Raw genomic sequence first — 20,179 nt, 5'->3', positions numbered from 1 at the left:
TCAACCACACAGACCTTTGTTGGCAAGGTAACATCTCTGCTCTTCAGTATGTTGTCAAGATTAGTCATAGCTTTCCTTCCAATGAGCAAGCTTCTTTTAATTTCATAGCTGTAGTCACCATCTGCAGTGATTTTCAAGCCCCCAAATATAAAATCTGATACTGCTTCCATTTCTTTCCCTCTATTTGCCAGGAATTAATGGTACCAGTTGCCAAAGATCTTAGGTTTTTATGTTAATTTTCAAATCAGCTTTTACACTTTCTTCTTTCACCCTCATCAAGAGATTTCTTAATTCTTATTCTCTCTCTGCCAGTAACATCAGACAGTATCATCTGCATATCAAAGATTGTGGATATTTCTCCTGGCAACCTTAATTCTGGCTTTTGATTCCTACAGCCTGGCATTTCACATGTTGTACTCTGCATATAAGTTAAATAAAATGACAGTATACTACCTTGTTGTACTCCTTTTTCAATCTTAAACCCCTCAGTTGTTCCATGTTCAGTTCTAACTGTTGTTCCTTGGCCTGCATACGGGTTCCTCACGAGGCAAGAAAAATGATCTGGCACTCCCCTCTCTTTGAGGACTTGCCGCATTTTGTTGTGATCCACACAGTCAAAGGCGTTAGTGTAGTCGATGAAGCAGAAGTAGATGTCTTTCTGTAACTCCCTTGCTTTCTCCATAATTTAGTGAATGCTGGCAATTTGGTCTCTAGTTCCTCTGCCTCTTCAAAAACCAGCCTGCTCTTCTAATTCTTGGTTGACACATTGCTGAAACCTAACTTGCAGAATCTTAAGCGCAGACTTGCTGACGTGTGAAATGGGCACAATTGTTCAGTAATTTGAACATTCTTTGGCATTGCCTTTCTTTAAGATTGGCATATAAACCTATATATTCCAATCCAGTGGCCACTGTTGAGTTTTCCAAATTTGTTGAATACTGAATGCAGCATTTTAACAACACTATCTTTTAGGATTTTAAATAGCTCAGCTGGATTTCCGTCACCTCTACCCTAGGTATCTCAAAACATCATCAAATCACATAAAATCTGGGATTTTATATATGACACCAAGTTGGTTCTTCTGAGTTATAAAAAGCTCCAAGTGATAAACTCTGAAGAGCTCAAAAGATTGCATGAATAGGCATAAAAATAGCAGATGAGCTTTACCACAGACAAATATAATGTAATGAAATTGGGGGAAAATTATTTTACATGTAGTTTAAAATGATGGTTCTCTGACATAAAAGACACCTAGGAATCACTACTTTGACTATTTCTTGAAGATATCAGACCCAAGTATTATTAGGGCCATATCAAAATGCACGGCATCATATAGAAAGGTATTGCAAACAAATAGCAAAACAAAACAAAAACAGAAAATATTATTCTAGCTTTCTCAAATATTATGGTTCTTCCATCTTCAGAACAAGGTGTTCAGTTAAGAGTCACTGTCTCAAGTGAGCTATAAGAGATGAGGAGAAAGTCAGAAAATGGAAGCTAAAATGCTTATCTTTGCAAATGAGAATAAGCTAAAAAATTAGAATGCATCGAGCTAGAAATACTCAAAGATGATATGGTTTAAAATTACATAATTATGGGAGCCAAGATGGCGGCTGGAAAGCAGTGAGCTCCCCGCCGAGTCCCTCCAAAAACCTATAAAAAATGGCTCTGAACCAATTCTAGAACTGCAGAAGCCACAAAACAGCAGAAGGAAGCAGGGCTCCAGCCTAGGACAACCTGGATGGTCTCTGGGTGAGGTCTATTCCACACGGATCTGGGAGCTGAGAGCTGGAAGCGGAGCAGAGCAGAGCCCAGCGTGAGCTGCTCGGACCAACCAGACCAGGAGCCGGGCAGAGCATGCCCTAGCGGCCTGAATCAGTGAGCTGCGGCAGTTACCGCACTTCTCAACCCACAAACACCAAAGACAACAGAGAAGGTTAATGGGAAAAGCTGCGGGAGTGGAAGGAGTTCACAGTTTGGCCACCGCCCTCAGGGCAGCAGAGGTGGGGCAGCTACAGTTGCTGTTGCTTCTGGCCCCAGGCCCACCTGGTGGGAGGAATTAAGTGGTGGATCAGAGCAGGAGTGCACAGCCTGCTAAAGATCTAAGCCCAGTCCGGGTTGGGGGGTCTTGGGGAAGGAGGAGTGCTGGTGCGGCAGAGCTGGCGCATCCCCCCCAAACCTGGAACATAGAACTCTCTACTCTACAAGCAGTCATACCCCGCTGAAAAACTCAAGTGTCAACTTAGCTGGTTGGGAATATGACCAGGCAGCGAAAACACACCCAGATTCAGTCTCAGACTTTGGATTCTTTCTTTGGTGACAAAGAACACCAAAACATACAGCCTAAAGAAGTCAACAAAGTGCTAGAGGCTACACCAAAAGCCTCCAAGAAAAACATGAACTGGTCTCAGGCCATGGAAGAGCTCAAAAAGGATTTGGAAAATCAAGTTAGAGAAGTAGAGGAAAAATTGGGAAGAGAAATGAGAAGAATGCAAGAAAACCATGAAAAACAAGTCAATGACTTACTAAAGGAGACCCAAAAAAATACTGAAAAATACACTGAAGAAAACAACACCTTAAAAAATAGACAAACTCAAATGGCAAAAGTGCTCCAAAAAGCCAATGAAGAGAAGAATGCCTTGAAAGGCAGAATTACCCAAATGGTAAAGGAGGTCCAACGGACCACTGAAGAAAATACTACCTTAAAAATTAGACTGGAGCAAGTGGAAGCTAGTGACATTATGAGAAATCAAGATGTTATAAAACAGAACCAAAGGAATGAAAAAAATGGAAGACAATGTGAAATATCTCATTGGAAAAACCACTGACCTAGAAAATAGATCCAGGAGAGATAATTTAAAAATTATTGGACTACCTGAAAGCCATGATCAAAAAAAGAGCCTAGATATCATCTTTCAAGAAATTATCAAGGAGAACTGCCCTGATATTCTACAGCCACAGGGCAAAACAGAAATTGAAAGAATCCACCGATCACCTCCTCAAATAGATCCCAAAAGAAATCTCCTAGGAATATTGTCGCCAAATTCCAGAGCTCCTAGATCAAGGAGAAAATATTGCAAGCAGCCAGAAAGAAACAATTTGAGTATTGTGGAAACACAATCAGAATAACCAAAGATCTGGCAGCTTCTACATTAAGAGATCGAAGGGCTTGGAATATGATATTCTGGAGGTCAATGGAGCTAGGATTAAAACCTAGAATCACCTACCCAGCAAAACTGAGTATCATGCTCCAAGGCAAAATATGGATTTTCAATAAAATAGAGGACTTTCAAGCTTTCTTAGTGAAAAGACCAGAGATGAATAGAAAATTTGACTTTCAAACACAAGAATCAAGAGAAGCATGAAAAGGTAAACAAAAAAGAGAAATCATAAGGGACTTACTAAAGTTGAACTGTTTTGTTTACATTCCTACGTAGAAAGATGATGTGTATGATTCATGAGACCTCAATATCATAGTAGCTGAAAGGAATATGCATATATATATATATATGTTTATGTATATATATATATGTAAGTAAATGTGCATGTATGTATATATGTATGTGTATATATATATAAAGAGAGAGAGAGAGAGAGAGCGGACACAGGGTGAGTTGAAGATGAAGGGAAGATATCTAAAAGAAATAAAATCAAGTTAAGGGATGAGAGAGGAATATATTGAGAGAGGGAGATAGGGAGAGATAGAATGGGGTGGATTATCTCACATAAAGGTGGCAAGAGGAAGCAGTTCTGTGGGAGGAGGGGAGAGGGCAGGTGAGGGGGGAATGGGTGAATCTTGCTCTCATCAAATTTGGCCTGAGGAGGGAATACCATACATACTCAATTTGGTATCTTACCCCACAGGAAAGAAGAGGGAAGAAGATAAAAAAGGGGGGGGATGATGGAGCGGAGGGCAGATGGGGGTGGAGGTAATCAAAAACAAACTCTTTGGAAAGGGGACAGGGTCAAGGGAGAAAATTCAATAAAGGGGAATGGGTTGGGAAGGAGCAAAATATAGTTAGTCTTTCACAACATGAGTATTGTGGAAGGGTTATACATAATGATACACATGTGGCCTATGTTTAATTGCTTGACTTCATAGGGAGGGTGGGTGGGAAGGGAAGAGGGGAGAGAATTTGGAACTCAAAGGTTTAAAAACAGATGTTCAAAAACAAAAAAAAAGTTTTTGCACGCAACTAGAAAATAAGATACACAGGCAATGGGGCACAGAAATTTATCTTGCCCTACAAGAAAGGAAGGGAAAAGGGGATGGGAGGTGAGTGGGGTGACAGAAGGGAGGGCTGCATGCGGAACAGGGCAACCAGAATATACGTCATCTTGGAGTGGGCGGGAGGGTAGAAATGGGGAGAAAATTTGTAATTCAAACTCTTGTGAAAATCAATGCTGAAAACTAAATATGTTAAATAAATAATTTTTTTTTAAAAATTACATAATTATAAAGAGAAAAAGATAAGATGAACATGGGCTTATTCATGAAAAAAACCTATGAGACTCAAACTTATCAAGATACAGACAAATCCAAAAATGGACTGATTCACCAAAATTCATATTTTCAAATGGAGAATTTATGACAAATATATGTAATTAAGTTATACTATATTTTTACAACAAATAGTCAAGCATAACTATGTAATGAATACTAAACAAATATCTTGTTATCCTAATGGGTCATAAAAGATGAAAAGAGAAATGGATTTTTTAAGGATGTAGTTAAAATTAATAGAAAATAAACCTATAACAGATTATTAAATGACATTTGGTATTTTAGGTAAAATGCTAATATTTTGATACTGATACAGAGGACAATCATGCTCTCCCACAGAACTTCTCTTGGTGTCAGAGTACAACAACTTAGAGGCTTAGCTAATCCCTTGCATATTCATATGCATATGTGGACAACACTGTGACCACAGACTGTGTACTGCGGATAAGCTGAGGGAGTACAATCCAATCCAACACGCATTTTTATTAGGTATCTTCTATATACAAGGCACTATGCTAGATCCTAGGAATACAAAGAAAAAATGAAAATAACACTGGCCCTCAAGAAATTTACAAAGAGGGGGCCGGGTGGGATACCGAACATGTTCAGAAGAGTATATACATAATAATTTTAGAAAGTGGAGAATCCTAATGAGTAAAGGAATCAGGAAAGATTTCCCATAATAAGTGTCAACTGAATTCAGCCAAAAAGAAAACTAGAGATTCTAAAAGGTAGAGGTGAGGGTAGAATGCCTTTCAGACATGGAGGGCAGTCTCCACAAAGGTATGGAAGTGGGAGATGAACTGCAGCAGTTTAGAGAACTTGCTGTTTGACTGGAATGTGAAAAGCATAAAGTAGAATGATTATGTATAATAAGCCTGGAAAAATAGGTCGGAGACAGACTGTGAAGGGTTTTAAATATCATCCTTAGATGAAAGCAAGTACCACCATCCTCACAAAATAAATGTTACAAATAATCAGAAGAACATCTTCCTTTGCAGCTAAGTGTCAACATAGGTAGAGTGCTGGGCCTGGATCCTGCCTCAGACACTTAACACTTGGGTGGCTCTGGACAAGGTATGTAGCCTGTCTGCCAAAGTTTCCTCAACTATAAAATGGGGATAATCGTAACACCTACCCCCCAGGATTGTTGTGAGGATAAAATGGGATAATGTTTGTAAAGTGCTTAGCATAGTGCCTGCACATGATATATGTAAATGCTGTATGCTGTATAAATTCTATTAGTATTATCAAAGTGATCCGGCTGCCAGCCTATTCTTGGTAATTTCAGTTCCTCTCCCTAATGCTGCACTGAGTGTGAAGTCATGAACAATAGCTTGATGTTACAATATCCCCCCATCTATTGGTTTCCATCCACAATAATGACACACATATATATGCAGCAGATTAAAGTACACAACATAGTTTCCTCACAGCAACTCCCTATGTTAATAATCATAGCTAGCATTTATATAGATAGTACTTTAAAGTTGGCAAAGTACTCTACATTTGATCTTTGCCTACTTTGTCAAGTAGCTGTTTCTATTATCTTCACTTTACAGGTAGGGAAACTGAGCCTGAGAGTGTTTAAGTAACTTGTCCCCCATGACACAGCTAGGAATGGTCAGAGGTATGATTCAAACTAAGGACTTCTGACTCCAGGTCCTAGGCTCAAGATGCTCCACTATGCTGCCTCCCACATTCTCTCTACAGGTATTATTAGCCCCACTTTATAGATTTGGAAAATAAGGCTCAGGTTAAGTAATTCACTCAAGTGTCACACAACTAGTCAGCATCAGAGCTGAGATTCAAATCCTGGTTTCTCCTGAAACCAAGTCCAGTGCTCATCTTACTATGCCGTGTGCCTTTCATTCAGGCAATGTTACATCTAGTCCTTCCTTTGCCACATGTGTAAATCTGTGTTCTGTCCAAGGCTGGAGGCAGCAGTAACTGCAGCAGGACAAATTGTTATGTACTGCTTCCCCAGGGGAGTGAGGTTCTTTGAAGAAGCTCTATTGGCTATCCATATGGAAAGGGAGATGACACAATCTAATGAAAGACCTTGGTAGTGGAGCTAAGTAGCAATGGAAACCCATGATAGGACTGATTTTGTAGACTAGTGCCTGAGCCAGGTACTTCTAAACAAAGAGGTGATGCTCATGTTAAGGGTTAGAATGGGATTAATTAGCACCTTTGCAGGACACAGTGAAAGAATAGTAGGATATATGAATCACTATTTTCAACAAATTCAACTAAGGATTATTTATGACTTCAATTTCAAATATCTATGCTGCATTTCTAAAAAAAGTACATAAAGAATGAATATGTTGTATAAAGAGAGTAGTGCTGTGGTCCGTACACTATACCACCATGATAACATTGGGTAAATTAACAGATCTCAGAATTTCAAGTTGTTGCTTGTCCCCCTCCCCCAAACATTGACTTCAAAGAGGAAAAAACCCAGAACTCCAAGGGAGCAGCAAAACAAGGCTAAATTGATGCACTAAGCAACAAAATAACATAGGCAAATATCAACACTTCTTGCACAATTACTAACAATGTGTTAGCAACTATTAAGCCATTCTAATTGGCCATGATACAACTAAAATAGATGATTCACAGAACAAGTACAAAACTGCAAAGTCCAGTGTGGGCATTTAGACATTAGACAACCTCAAAAAATATAATGAAGCAAAATTTTTAAAAGAAAGTGTTAACTAATTTACAGGTTAAAAATGCAATAGTCCCAGAGAACATAACTATACAAAGTTTCCTTCAGTATTCTAAATTTAACCAGTTATGATTATTTTTTTAATATCCTCCAAATTCACCTTTGAAAGTGGGCTTGCCTTTCAACGGAAAATATGCATTCCATAGCAATGAGGGAACACAATGTCTCTTTATGATACATTATTCTTAGTATATGTATAATAGATAGATAGATAGATTGATTGATTACAATAAATTGAAGTTAGAAGAGTGATATGCATACAGGTGGAGAAATATAGCCTTTATTGAATGGTGGGAGAAATTTTTTTTATTATTATATTAACAACCAATTATTAATTTGGGATCCAGGCTTTTCTCCTTTATTTCCTCAATTCAGGTCCAGCTGCTGTAAAAAGTCAATCTCTAAAGGACCTGGCTGATTGATGAAAATGTCCTAGTACTCAAATTACATGTTCTTCAATCTTAGGCAGAACATCATCCAACTAGGAGACTTTACTATTTAGAGTGTAAGTAGAATCCAGTCTAGGTGAGTTCTTGCCCCAAGAAAATGAGCTCCCATCTTAGTTACTCCCCACCATTAGAGTTTAGGGTCACCCAGCTCATGAGAGAAAAAACCAACCAGAGTGGTCTGGATGGAGATGGATTCCCCTGCAGATTGCTGGAGGCATCTCAGTCTCACAATCAAGCAGGAAGAACCGAAGCCTTCTAGCCCATTGCCTCTTTACATGTCCACCAATCAGGACTGATTTTCAGTTGTTGACAGAATTCCCTTTAAAGGATTATTTAAAGCTTCCAGGCTCTCCATGCCAAAAGAAACCACTGACCACCAATTTGTTGATTATTAGTGGTCTAATTAATAAATTGATTATTAATTGCCCCAAAACTCTTTCAAGGTTTTCATTCATCATAATGGCAGCAACAAATGCTCTTAGAGGTGATATCATTCAAGTCCTAGTACAAATCCAGAAGTACAAAAATTAAGTGGTTAGGGGGTTAGGAGGTAGAATAAAAGCTACCATAAGAAGTGACAGAATTTAAATGATTAAATTCAATTATTATGGGGTAAGTTAACCTAATGAAACCTTTCTTTCATCTTTGTTTTATCTGAGGCATTACAATCCCCTAAATCCAAGAGCATTTTGTATCTATCAATTTGACAAGTAGAGGAAGAAGAAATAGTTACAAAACAAGCATTTTTATGCATAATTATACCACTTATAGTTTAATCAAGTGAACTACAAAGACCATAACTATTAAAAGTATCAAATGGTTAGTATCTGCTATGTGTACACAATGGTACATGATAAATGCATTTACAAAACAGAGATGAGAAGTCTTTGGAAGAAGTTTGTTCCCAGCTAGAGAAATCAGGGAAGACTTCCTAGAAGAGACATTATCAAGTGAATCTTTAAAAGAAAAGAGGTAGAGAAAGAATAAAGGTAAAAGACAGAGCATTCTAGGTATAAGGAATACTGGAACAAAGTTATGGAGGCATGGGAACCAGTATATGTTCCCAGTTCAGAGATGTGCCAGTTCTGTTACAGCATGTAATCCATCAAAAATAAAGTGAGACAAGACTGGAAAAGTAGGATGGGGCAAGGATGTGGAGGGTCTTGACTGTCAAGAAAATGAAAGTGATGAATGAATACTTTAAAAGCACTAAAGATTTTGAAGCAGAAAGCAACATAACCAAAATGTATGCATAAAGAAAGTAAGTGGTATTGTCATGAAGGATGGAGGGTAGAGAGTAGAAATGAGAAGATATGTAAGGATGGTATTTACAATACTCTAGGCTCCTGGTAATAAGGGCCTCGACTAGAGTAATGGCACTGGAAATAGAGATTACCTAGACGTAAAATATGTTATAGAGATAGACTTATCAAGTCAATCAAAGAAAGTCAACAAGCATTTCTTAAGTATCCATTATGTGCCAAGCACCGTGCTAAGTGCCAAGGATATAAAGAAAGATAAGACATTCCCTGTTTACAAGGAGCTCACCGTCCAGTAAGAAAGACAACACATGCAAACAACTATGTATAAATGATATATGCAAGATAAAGTGGAGATTATCAAAACAGTAAAGGCACTAGAATTAATGGACATCAAGAAAGACTTCTTAAAGAAGGGAGAATTTTAGCTGAGACTTGAAGGAAGCCAGGGTAGTCAGGAAGCGGAGATGAGAATGGAGAAAGTTTCAGCTATGGGGGACAGCCTACGAAAATGTCCCTGAGTAGAGATTGAATATCATGTCTGAGGAACAGTAGTGTCACTGGATTGCACAGTATGTGGAATGGATGGTTGAGAATGGGGTATAAAGTATAACAAGATTGGAAAGGAAGGAAAGGACTAGGCAGTGGGAAGTTTTAAAAGCCAAAAAGAAAGCAGTAGGGAAACTGCCGCGTTCCCCCTAGGCCTCTTCCTGGGCCGGGGGTCGCGGGCAGTCCTCCCCGGGGGACCTCTTCTGCTCCTACACCGAGCCTTCGGTCGTCACCGGCCGGCCTGGCCTCCACCCAGACCGGAATTCACCAGACAGAACGCCAGAGGATCTCGCTCACGGTCTTTATTGGTACATCTTCCACGGCGACTGCTCGACTCTGCTCACTTCCCCTATCCCCGTACATTATATAACCTATTGCAGCCAATCCAGTGGCGAGAGCTATAACATTGCCTTATATGGACGGGCTTCATCCTAAGCCGGCACCGCCCAGCGATATACCCGGAAAAGCGTTATACCCGGAAAGCTGTAGTCCCTGCCCCACCCTCCACCCAGCCCTAAGCGGCGTCCCACCCCCACCCAAATCCCAACAGGAAACACTGGAGTTGATAGACTTCGAGGGAGTCGAGGGGACAAGGGGAGAGAGGGATTATCATCAAACTTGTACTTTAGAACAATTAATTTGATAGTTATAATTGGAGGATGGACTGGAGTGGGGAGAGACTTGAAGTAGGGAGACCAATCCACTAGCTATTGCAATAGGTGATGGGTATGAGTTGACAGGCGCCTGAAATCACAGTATGGGCTGTATCAGAGGAGAGAAGATGTACATGAGATATGTTATAAAGGTAAAATTGACAGGCCTTGGGAATAGTTTGGATATAGAGGTGGGAGAAGAGATTGTGAAGAGTCCTAGGTTGTGAACATGGGTGCCTGGAAGGACGGAGATACTCTCCACGGTAACAGGGTGGTTAGGGAGAGTGGAAGATTTAGGGGAAAAGATACAGAGTTCAGTTTTAGACATGTTGACTTTAAGATGTCTGTGAGACATCTAGTTTGACATGTGCAATAGGCAATTGGAGATGTGGGACTGGAAGTCAGGAGAAAGGTTAGGGCTAAACAAATAAATCTGAAAATCATCTGCATAGAAATGATAGTTGAAACCATGGGGGACTGATAAGATCATAAAGTCAAATAGTGTAGAGGGAGAAGGTAAGAGAGTTCAGGACAGAGGCTTAGAGGATACCCATGGCTATTGGGCATGACCTGGACGAAGATCCAGCTAAAGAAACTGAGGAGGAATGGTCAGACAGGTAGGAAGAGAACCAATCATTTAACAAAAAAGAAAAAGAAAAAAACAGACAGATGAGAGTATAGTCTAGTCAAACTGTCCAGAGAGGTTAAATGCTTTGTCCAAAGTCACAGTGGTTGAAAGTAGCAGAGCTGAGAGGAAAACCCAGGTTCTTTGACTCCAAGTTCCATACTCTTTCCTTGCACCATGATAACTTAACTACACGGAGCTTAAAATCAGGTAGCTGGAAAATAAGAATTCATTTTCCAATTCGTTCTGATGAAAAATTATGTATTCTGCTAAATAAATGCAGTATTAGAATCAGAAGGACAATTCAGAAATTTTACAAGATGCCCAAAAAGTGTGGCATTATTCTTTGGATTTTAATCAAGGTAGATAGCCAGATAGCACAGTGGATACAGCATTCAACTTGGAGTCAGAAAGATTTGAATTCAAATTCAACCCCTAGCACCTACTGGCAAATCATTTAACCACTGCTGGCCTCAGTTTCAATATCTGTAAAAAAAGAATAATAATAGCACCTACTTCTCAGGGTTGTTGTAAGGGTCAAATGAGATAATATTAATATTTGTAAAGCACTTTGCAAACCTCAAAGTAGTATATAATTGTTGGATATTATTATTAGACAATAATATATTGGAATATTGCAGTTATCGTCACATCTCTCACAGAATATATCAGACAGTGAGTGATGTTAAGAGACAAACCAAACTAAGATTCATTGGCAGAACTCTTCATAGGCTCATAGTAAGCTACAGAATCAGAATTTGAGCCCAGATTTTTTGACTCCAAAAAGTAAGCACCATTTTCACTCTATGCTGCTGCCTCCATTGCACCTCCTGCAGAAATGCCTACTACATTCACTGGGGGGAAGGGGCGCGGTGAGGCGCGGGGCTGGGGAGGGAAGAGAAATCAACTTAATGCTGAACAAACCTGTGATTCCATTCTTTTTCTAAAAAACATCTCTGTACCTACGTATAGGTCCACTGAAGTTCAGATACAATTGGACAAGGATCAGATATGATTATAAAATTGCCACTATAAAGGGATGCTATCCTGAATAGAGGTTTAAGATTAGGAAAACTACCATTTTCCGACACCTTGTGCTGCTTCCTCCAGACTGTTACCCAATCCCCTCCTGCTAACCTCCCCCTGACTCTGGACATCCATTTCATGGTGCCTGTCTAGCCCTCTGGATTTATAGGCCTTGGTTAACTCTGCAGCCTGACCCCAGAATATGGTACTGGATATTCCACAAATCACAGTTTGAACCAGGCCCTTTGCCCCCAAGTTTGTTTTCCCCCTCCAAGTCTGTTAAATGACCTTAATCACCAGCACCCATTAATACCATCCCCATGAAGACAGAGATCCAACAATCTAAAGCTTAAGAAATATGGATCATGTGACATCCAATATACATTTTTAATATGTTACAATAATGTTATGCTAGGAACAAGTATTCAATATCTCAAGAACTGACTTAGGAGAATGTTTACATCTTTGTTCATTACCTATTTAGATCTTAGATACCTATTGCTCAAGAAATCCCTTTATTAAGGGTATTTGTTCTGTGAAGTTTGGATTCAGTCAAAGGGCCGCACTTGAGGACCTAGAGGGCCACATTTGGCCTTGGAGCTACAGGTTTCCCACCCCAGCCAAACACTAATCTACCTGATAGAATTTTTAAAACTTCTGTCAACTAAAAAACAGACAAAATGGAAATTTGACATTTTAAAGATGTTAGTTAATGGCTGTCACTTATATAATGCTTTTCATCTATAATCTCATTTTATACGCATTATAGGAATTCTCTTTTTTCCAGATAAAGGAGCTGAGACTCAGAGAGGTTAATTGATTTATCCATGATTACACAGCTAGTAAAGGTCAGAGAAAGGATTTGAATCAAGTCCTCTCATGCCTCTAAGTCCAAGGTATTTCCCAGTCCACAGCACTACATGTCAAATTTCTGCTAAGAGATTGTTCTCAAAAATAGGGGAGTCAAAGAATCTTTGCCTGAACACAAGGAGACCATGAAGGGGTTAAAGGCATAAGCTAAATTATCACAAGAGACAGCAATTACAACTGAAATATAAAATACTCATTCTAAATTCTTCAGCCTACTCCTGGAACATAGTAAAAAGTTAATAATTGTATAGCAGGAATATGACAATGTTTTAAAGGATCATCAACTGACTTTGACTTCAAAAAGTATCAGAAATAGGCTTAGTAAGAGACTATCCCACTGCATTTCATGATTAGCAAATGAGTGTCTACAACCTAAGAATCAAGTTTCTAATGATGTTATTAGTTCTTTTGGATTTCCAGTTTCCAAATAAGGAATAAAGGCTTTTTCTTTACCTGAGTACCAAAATGGTGGTCAAGTCAACTCAAGCATTAGCATGTGCAAGGCACTGAGCTAAGTGCTGGGAATACAAAATAAAAAAGCAAAATCATTCTCTTCAAGGAGTTTGCAGGGGAGACAACATGCAAACAAGTAGGAACAAACAAGACAAATTAGAGATAATCAATAGTGGAAAGGAAGTGGAATTTAAGTGTACAGGGAAAGACTTCTTGCCAAGAGTGGGACTTTAGCTGAGACTTGAAGGAAGCCAGGGAAGCTTGGAAGCAGAGATTATGACAGAGAGAATTCTGGAAATGGGAGACAGCCAGTGAAAAATGCATAGAGTTAGGCAAAGCAGTATCTTGTTCAAGGAATAACAAAAAGGATGGGGTCACTTGATCACAGGGTATATAGAGGGAACAAGACGTAGGAAGACTGAAAAGATAGGAAGGGGCCAAATTATGAAGGGCTTTGAAAGCCAAACAGAGGATTTTCTTTTTGATCCCAGCAGCATTATCAAGTCATTGGAGTTTATTGAATGGGGTGGTAGAGCTGACAAGGTCATACTTGCACTTTTAAGAAAATCACTTTGATAGGTGAGCAAAGTATTTAATGGAGAGGAGAGACATCTGAGGCAAGAAGACTGACCCACAGGCAAACAAGTAAACTTTTAACATTACATTAGATATATGGGACAGCTAGGTGGCACAGTGAGTAGAGCACCAGCCCTGGAGTCAGGAGGACCTGAGTCCAAATCCGGCCTCAGACACTTGGCACACGTACTGGCTGTGTTACCTTGGGCAAGTCACTTAACCCCAATTGCCCTGCCAAAAAAAAAACAAAAAAAATTAAAGATATATGTCAATATAGGGTACAAAATGCATAGCAAAATGGGCTGGCTATCCAATTTATGGGTAATTTCACTCAAGTCTTATGAAGTTTGAAAAAAATGTTTCCATCTTTCTCAAGGGCAGTATCCTATTTTGAGTTGGCATTTTGGATCATTTTACAGCTGCAATAACGTTTTCAATTAACTCCCAGTAGAAGTAAAAACAAATTGAGAAAGAGAGCCAGGATACCAACCCCAAATCCATTCAACCAATAAATTTTATTAGGTACTCACAGCCTGAGAAACCTGCTCTGAAACACACACACACATGCATGCACGCATGACATAGAATAGTTTATTCCATTTCCCTAGCTGTCCCCTTAGCACCCTATCTTCTCAAAACTCTAAACATTTGCTGAATTTTCAGAAAACTTTTCCAGCTTCAAGAAAATACTGTGATCCTACAGCAATGTAAAAAGGCTAAGGCTTTTTCCAGACAAGAGGAAGCTATAACATTTATGACAGAAATAGCAAAGCTCCAATTGACTTGTTAGGTAACATGAAGAAAGATAATTCAGGATTTAGTAACTGCCTAAATCTTAGAGGCAAAATATACCGAGACTCTGACCTTAGGGAACAGAAAAGCTAGTTTTGACTTTTTAATAGAGAAAGGAAGTTAAACACAGCAATAACTTTATAGAAATGAGCCTTGCATTGTAAAGAACTAGAGTAGTACATAGAGAGAGGACTAGCAATTGAACAATGTGGATTTTTCCCAGGATTCCCAGAAAGGCAGTTCTGGGCTGGCTTGGATCAAATGCAGACTAGAACTGTGTCATTTTCAAATCTTTGTATCTCTAATATGTAGTACAATACATTGCACATGGTGGACATTAAATTGTTATTAAAAATGAACTAATGACTCTATTCTGTTTGCTTCTTTAATTTTTTCCTCCCTTATCTCCCTCCTCCAATTGATTGTCCTATGAATTCTATGTAATATTTCTTTTATATATCATCCCCTTTCCACTCCCATTACTAACACTCCATAGTTAAGACCTATTTCCTCCTTCCTAGACTATTCTAATATCATCATAACAGGGCCAATGCCTTGAAACTCTTCCCTAGCCATTTTTTTCCTAAACGGGGCTGTCCAATTAATCTTCCTTTATGAACAAATCTGGTTGTATCATTTTTCTGATCATAATTTTTTAATGGCTCTGGTACTCTACAGTCAAAGTGAACTATTCATATCTCTCTGCTCTACTCCCCCCACCCCCCACCCCACCACTACTCCTCCCCACCACATACCCCCCACCACCCCCACTCCCTGCCCCAGGTCTTTGCTCACACCTTTAAATATCCTCCCCACTAGTTGTGGCCTACTAAATCCTACTCATTTGAGCAAGTTCTGTCTCCTGCAGAAGTCTTCACTGACTAGCCTAACTGGAAATAATATTTCTTTCTCAGACTTCATATGCAACTTATCAACTTTTATTCAACAATTCAATAAACACGTATTAAGTACCCTCAACATAGAAGGTACTCCATTAGGCACAGAAGAAAAAACTGGCACTGTCCTCAAGGAGCTTACAATCTAATGGGCATGGGTGTTATTATAGGACATACACAAATGTTGTTCTGAGGAAAGGACTTTGTAAAATTTAGGGTCTTAGATATGTGTAAATAATTGACATACTAACTATAATACAAAGCTAGTGCCGTAGTGAAAAAAGACATAAAAGTAAAGGGCATTAGGAAAATCTGAGGAGGTGGAGAACACGTTCTGCTGGAAGTATTGAGGCATGAAGGAGCCAGCACCTAAATTACACCATGAGGAGAAGGATTCTGAAAGACAAGGAAAAGGAAGGAGTGCATTCCCAGGCATTAGGATGATCTATGAAAATCTTGAAGGGGATAAGGAGAGATTAGGGAATAGTTAATAGGTCAGGTAGGCTGAAAAGTACAGTTTGTGAAAGAGAATAATGTGAAATGAAGCTATAAAGGCAGTTTGAATACAAAGGTTAGAGGACCTTCATGCCAAGCTAAAAAAGTTGTATTTTTATAGTAAAGGCGATACGTGGCTTTTGAGCTGGGAAGTGATATGGTCATATTTATTTTTCCAGCTAAGTGAAACAAGAACTAGAAAAGAGAGACTGGAGTACGGAGGCCACTAAGAAAGCTATAGCAACGGGTAAGAAGTAAAGAGAGTCTGAACTAGGATGGTAGTAATGTAAACTAGAGAGGAGTGGACTGATGCATCAGGTATTACAGAACTAGAAGTAATGGGACTTGGCAACTGGTCACATGGGAGGGAGCTAAAATACAGTGAAAAGTCAAAGATGACTCCAAGGTTCTGAGCCTAGGTGACTGGAAGTCTAGTGCAACAATCAATAATAATAAAGAAACTAGGTTAAGAAGGAATGGGGGGGAGGGGTTAGGAATAAAGAGTTCATTCTTGTACATACTGAGTTGGAGACGTTAATGGTATTTCTTGGTAGGGTGGTCCAGCAGGTAGTTTGAGACGCAAGACCAATTCTTAAGGGAGCAACTGGACTGGAACATAAGGATTCGGGAGTTATGTACATAGTTGATTACCGTACCCAGCGCTTGGAGAGGTTCACAGGAACCTCTCCAAGGTTCTCTTCCAAAGGAAGAGAATATAGAAGGCCTTTGTTAAGACATCCGTACCTAAGAAGTAAGAGGAAGGTGATAAACAAGTAAAGGAAAATAAGAAACATTAAGCATTTAGGAGAAATGGGAAAGAGAAATGCCACAGAAGCCCAGGGAAGATAGAACGTCCAAAGGAAGGAATAGCCAACAATATCAAATGCTACACTTATGCAGTGAGGTGAACAGAGGGCCAGCCGTGGAAGCACGAAGACCTGGGTTCAAGTTCAGCCTCTGACATATACCAGCTGTGTGACTATGATTAAGTCACAACCTCTCAGTGTCCCAGACCAGAGTAATTTTTGATCTGCATTGTTGGGTGGAGTTTCTGTAACAGGAGTTCCTCACACCAATGAAACCACAGGTCTAAACAAACAAAAAAAAAGTGTGCGAATTTCTATATGTTGTCTCCTTTATTTAACCTCTTGTTATTTGTTGTTGTTGTTTGTCCTTCATTCTGGAAGAGGACCATGATGTCAGGAAGTTGATGCCATGACTTGCAAGTGAATTGGATTTAAGTGAGGGAGAACTGTGCAGAGTCAGCAGCCTCACTTTCTCCCAGAGCCATCAGGGTCCAGTGGTAAGATATAGATAGACCAGGACAAGTACAGATGGCCCTGCTCTACTTAACTATTAGTTTCTGGAAGGCGATATCTTATTCATCTTTTCTTTCTCCTCTAGGGCCTTTACAATGTCTTATATGGTTGATTATTGTTGTTGTTGTTGTTGTGTGTGTTTGTAGACAAATCCTATCCTTGACAATGCAAACAAAAAATTTCAGTAGCTCTTCTTTCTCCCAACATGAAAAAAACTAATACAATTGACAGTCATTCAACTGCCAGATGCATTCAGCCCAAAATGCATTTAATTTTGAATACATTATAAATGTTTTCCACAAATTTATTTTCTTTTTGTTCTCCTCTTTTATGAATGGATCTTGAATGGTGCAAAGTTATGATGTCAAAATAAGCCAGAATGCGTTATCATGAGAGAGAGAACAGAGCACAGAATTTGGGGTTATAGGACCCGAGTTTGAGTCCCAGCTCTGACTCTTCGCTGCCAGGGTTACTTGGGCACACACCTACCCTTTTTGGATATAATCATCTGTAAAATGAGGAAGCAGGACTTGATGACTTTCATGTCTCTTCCAATTCTAAAATTATGAGCCTAAGTTATGTACATGTGTGTGTTTATGTACCAAGTAATCCAGGGAAAACAGAAAAAGCAGAACGATCTATAACTTCTTGATAAGATGAGAAATGAAATGGGGGGTGGGATTTTATATAAATTAGAAACAAAAAAGTAAAAATGAATCGTAGAGTTTACCATTTTTTAACCTTAACCCCATACCAGCAAGACTTGTTTTCTATTAGGATCAATAAGGCAACCAGGTTAAAAGGAAAGCTTGGGAGTGATAGAGGTTAAAACCTTTCATGAAAGTCACCATATGTCAGTGCTTTGTAGAGAAGGTAAAGGTGGCTATCGATTTCTTCAAAATCTGCACTCTGAAGACCAGTCCTTTCCACCCCCACTCCGCAACTGGCCACAGGCCACACCAAAGGGTTGTAACTACTTCTAGTTACTTACAAAATTGAAAGATTGTTTTGTTGATAGGAGTAAAAAAAAATGTTGAGAGAAGCCAAATTTGAGGTTAAAAGTTTACAAAATTACAAAGAATGCATTTCCATTAGGCTGGCTGTGTTGGCTTTAAATTGTTCAGTCTACCAAAGCCAACCTGTGCATCCTCCTCAATTTGAGGTGCATTCTTGCCAGAGTCAAGTAAAGATTTTCCTCTTCCGTGATCATATGCAGAAAGTATACAAATCTCAGAAAGCTGAGCAGGAAGTTTAGTGTTTGAAACACTTCCCTCCAGACAAAGGGGGATGGAATCAGATGGGTAGAAACAGAAGAATGTCAGAGCCCTAATAACAACACCCAGGCATCACACAGAGTGAAGCAGATGAGTTGAATTCTGTTTATAGCTAAGGCACTTAAGTTCTTGAAATGATGCTCTCCCAAAGCAAATAGGAAAACAAGGAACCATTTCCATACTCTATATTTACATCAGAGAAGCTGCTTCAGAAGTTCATTTCATCCAAGAGTTGGACCTCCTGGCATTAAAGTTAACAGTTCAAACTGTGAGATAAAGCAGTATAAGAGATGTTAAAGTTTTTAGGTTTGTTTTTTTTTTTTGGACCTCAGTTTTATTACACCACACTCACTGAGCTTAGTGTGACTGTCAAGCCCACAAGTATAGTACAGAAGTCTTAAGTAAAGGGAAAAGGAAGGGGTGTGAGCACCACATGTGGCTTTAATATCCAACAGCTGCTGCAGATCAAAACCTCTTTGCTCTTTCTGTTACCCCCTACCAGAATACTATGTTTCAAGGATTATTATAAATAAAGGGACTGCACTGCCATGTAATCTGAATAACTCAAACCCCGGCAGATTCAGAGATTATTTAACCAAAAGAACCTGAAAGAACCACTCAGCTCTTGATCACCAAACCAGAGCCCTAAAGCAGGATCCCGGAGAACAAGGAAATAAATAAAGGATTTTTTTCCCCAAATCTATAATGTCACTGCAAAAAAGCAAAGGAGGCACAGGGGCAACGGGGAGGTGAAAAGCGAGGAAAGAATGAGATCTTTTCCATCATCAAGTGCCTCCTCCTTTTGGATCTAAGGTTGCCAAACCAAGGACCTTTGAAGGTACTTGCAAAGCTCAAGAATCTTGTCCCAGTGTAGGTGATCGCTAAACCCTGAGGTCCAGGAGAGGAACGCTGCTGAAGCCAATCCCTCTGCAAAAGTCTCTCCCACCTTCCTCTAAAGCACAGGGATCTAAGATCGCTCCCCCAGAAGTAAAGCTGTCCCCAACTTCCTCGGGTGGGGGAGGGGTCAGGTCTAACCTCTCAGCAGCCCCTCCGCAGAGACCCACCGGCTCTTACTTCCCACCTCCTCCGCCCCTCCCGCTCCTGGGAAACTCACCGACACCAGAAACTCCAGCGTCCCCACATAGTCCCGCTCGGTCTTCAGGAGCTCGCTCAGGACACACACTCGGAGGCGAAGCTGCTTCTCTAGATCTTTCCCGCTTTCCCCTTTGCCTTCCCCTTTGCTCTCTTCGGTCATTGTGCGGTGGTGGATTCGGTCCCGGCCGCGTCTTTGCCTGGCTCGGCTCTGCCCTGTCCTGCCCTGCTCTGGCCCCCGCGAGAAAGCAAAGTTGCCTTTCTCTTCAATTAGTCCGAGGAGGCCCCCGGGAGACTTTCCATGCTGAAAAGGGATGGAAGGGAGAGAGAGGAGGGGGAGGGGAGGAGCGGGGGAGAGGGGCGGGGGAAGTCGGGATCTGGACTCCGGCGAACTACCGAGGCACCGGAGCGGAGCGCGCCTGTCCTCCCTTCAGACGATCCTCCCTCTCGGCAGACGGTCCTCTCTTCCCGCAGACGGTCCTTCCTCCCTGCAGACCTTGGCTACAGGTCCCAAAGAAGCAGGGGAAGCATAAGACAGGAAAAGAAAGAAAAACTACCCAAATCCGCAGGAGACGGGCTGGGACTGGACTATCTAATCAATTTTTGGACCTGGACC

At 40.2% G+C, this 20,179-nt stretch overlaps 1 protein-coding gene across 1 annotated transcript in view; it reads right to left on the bottom strand.

The window, feature by feature from the left end:
* The window catches only part of PREX2 (phosphatidylinositol-3,4,5-trisphosphate dependent Rac exchange factor 2), a 422,543-nt gene extending 402,669 nt beyond the window's left edge, over window positions 1-19,874 (bottom strand). The window contains exon 1 of the mRNA XM_036740899.1: window positions 19,586-19,874. Coding sequence (XP_036596794.1) covers window positions 19,586-19,726 — 141 coding nt within the window. The 5' untranslated portion in view covers window positions 19,727-19,874. The remainder of the gene's footprint in view (window positions 1-19,585) is intronic.
* Between the last annotated feature and the right edge of the window lie 305 nt (window positions 19,875-20,179).

Source organism: Trichosurus vulpecula, chromosome 1 (genome assembly GCF_011100635.1).
Source record: "Trichosurus vulpecula isolate mTriVul1 chromosome 1, mTriVul1.pri, whole genome shotgun sequence".
Lineage (NCBI taxonomy): Eukaryota > Metazoa > Chordata > Mammalia > Diprotodontia > Phalangeridae > Trichosurus > Trichosurus vulpecula.
Note: the sequence above shows the minus strand (reverse complement) of the source record. Positions and strands in the feature narration are given on the sequence as shown.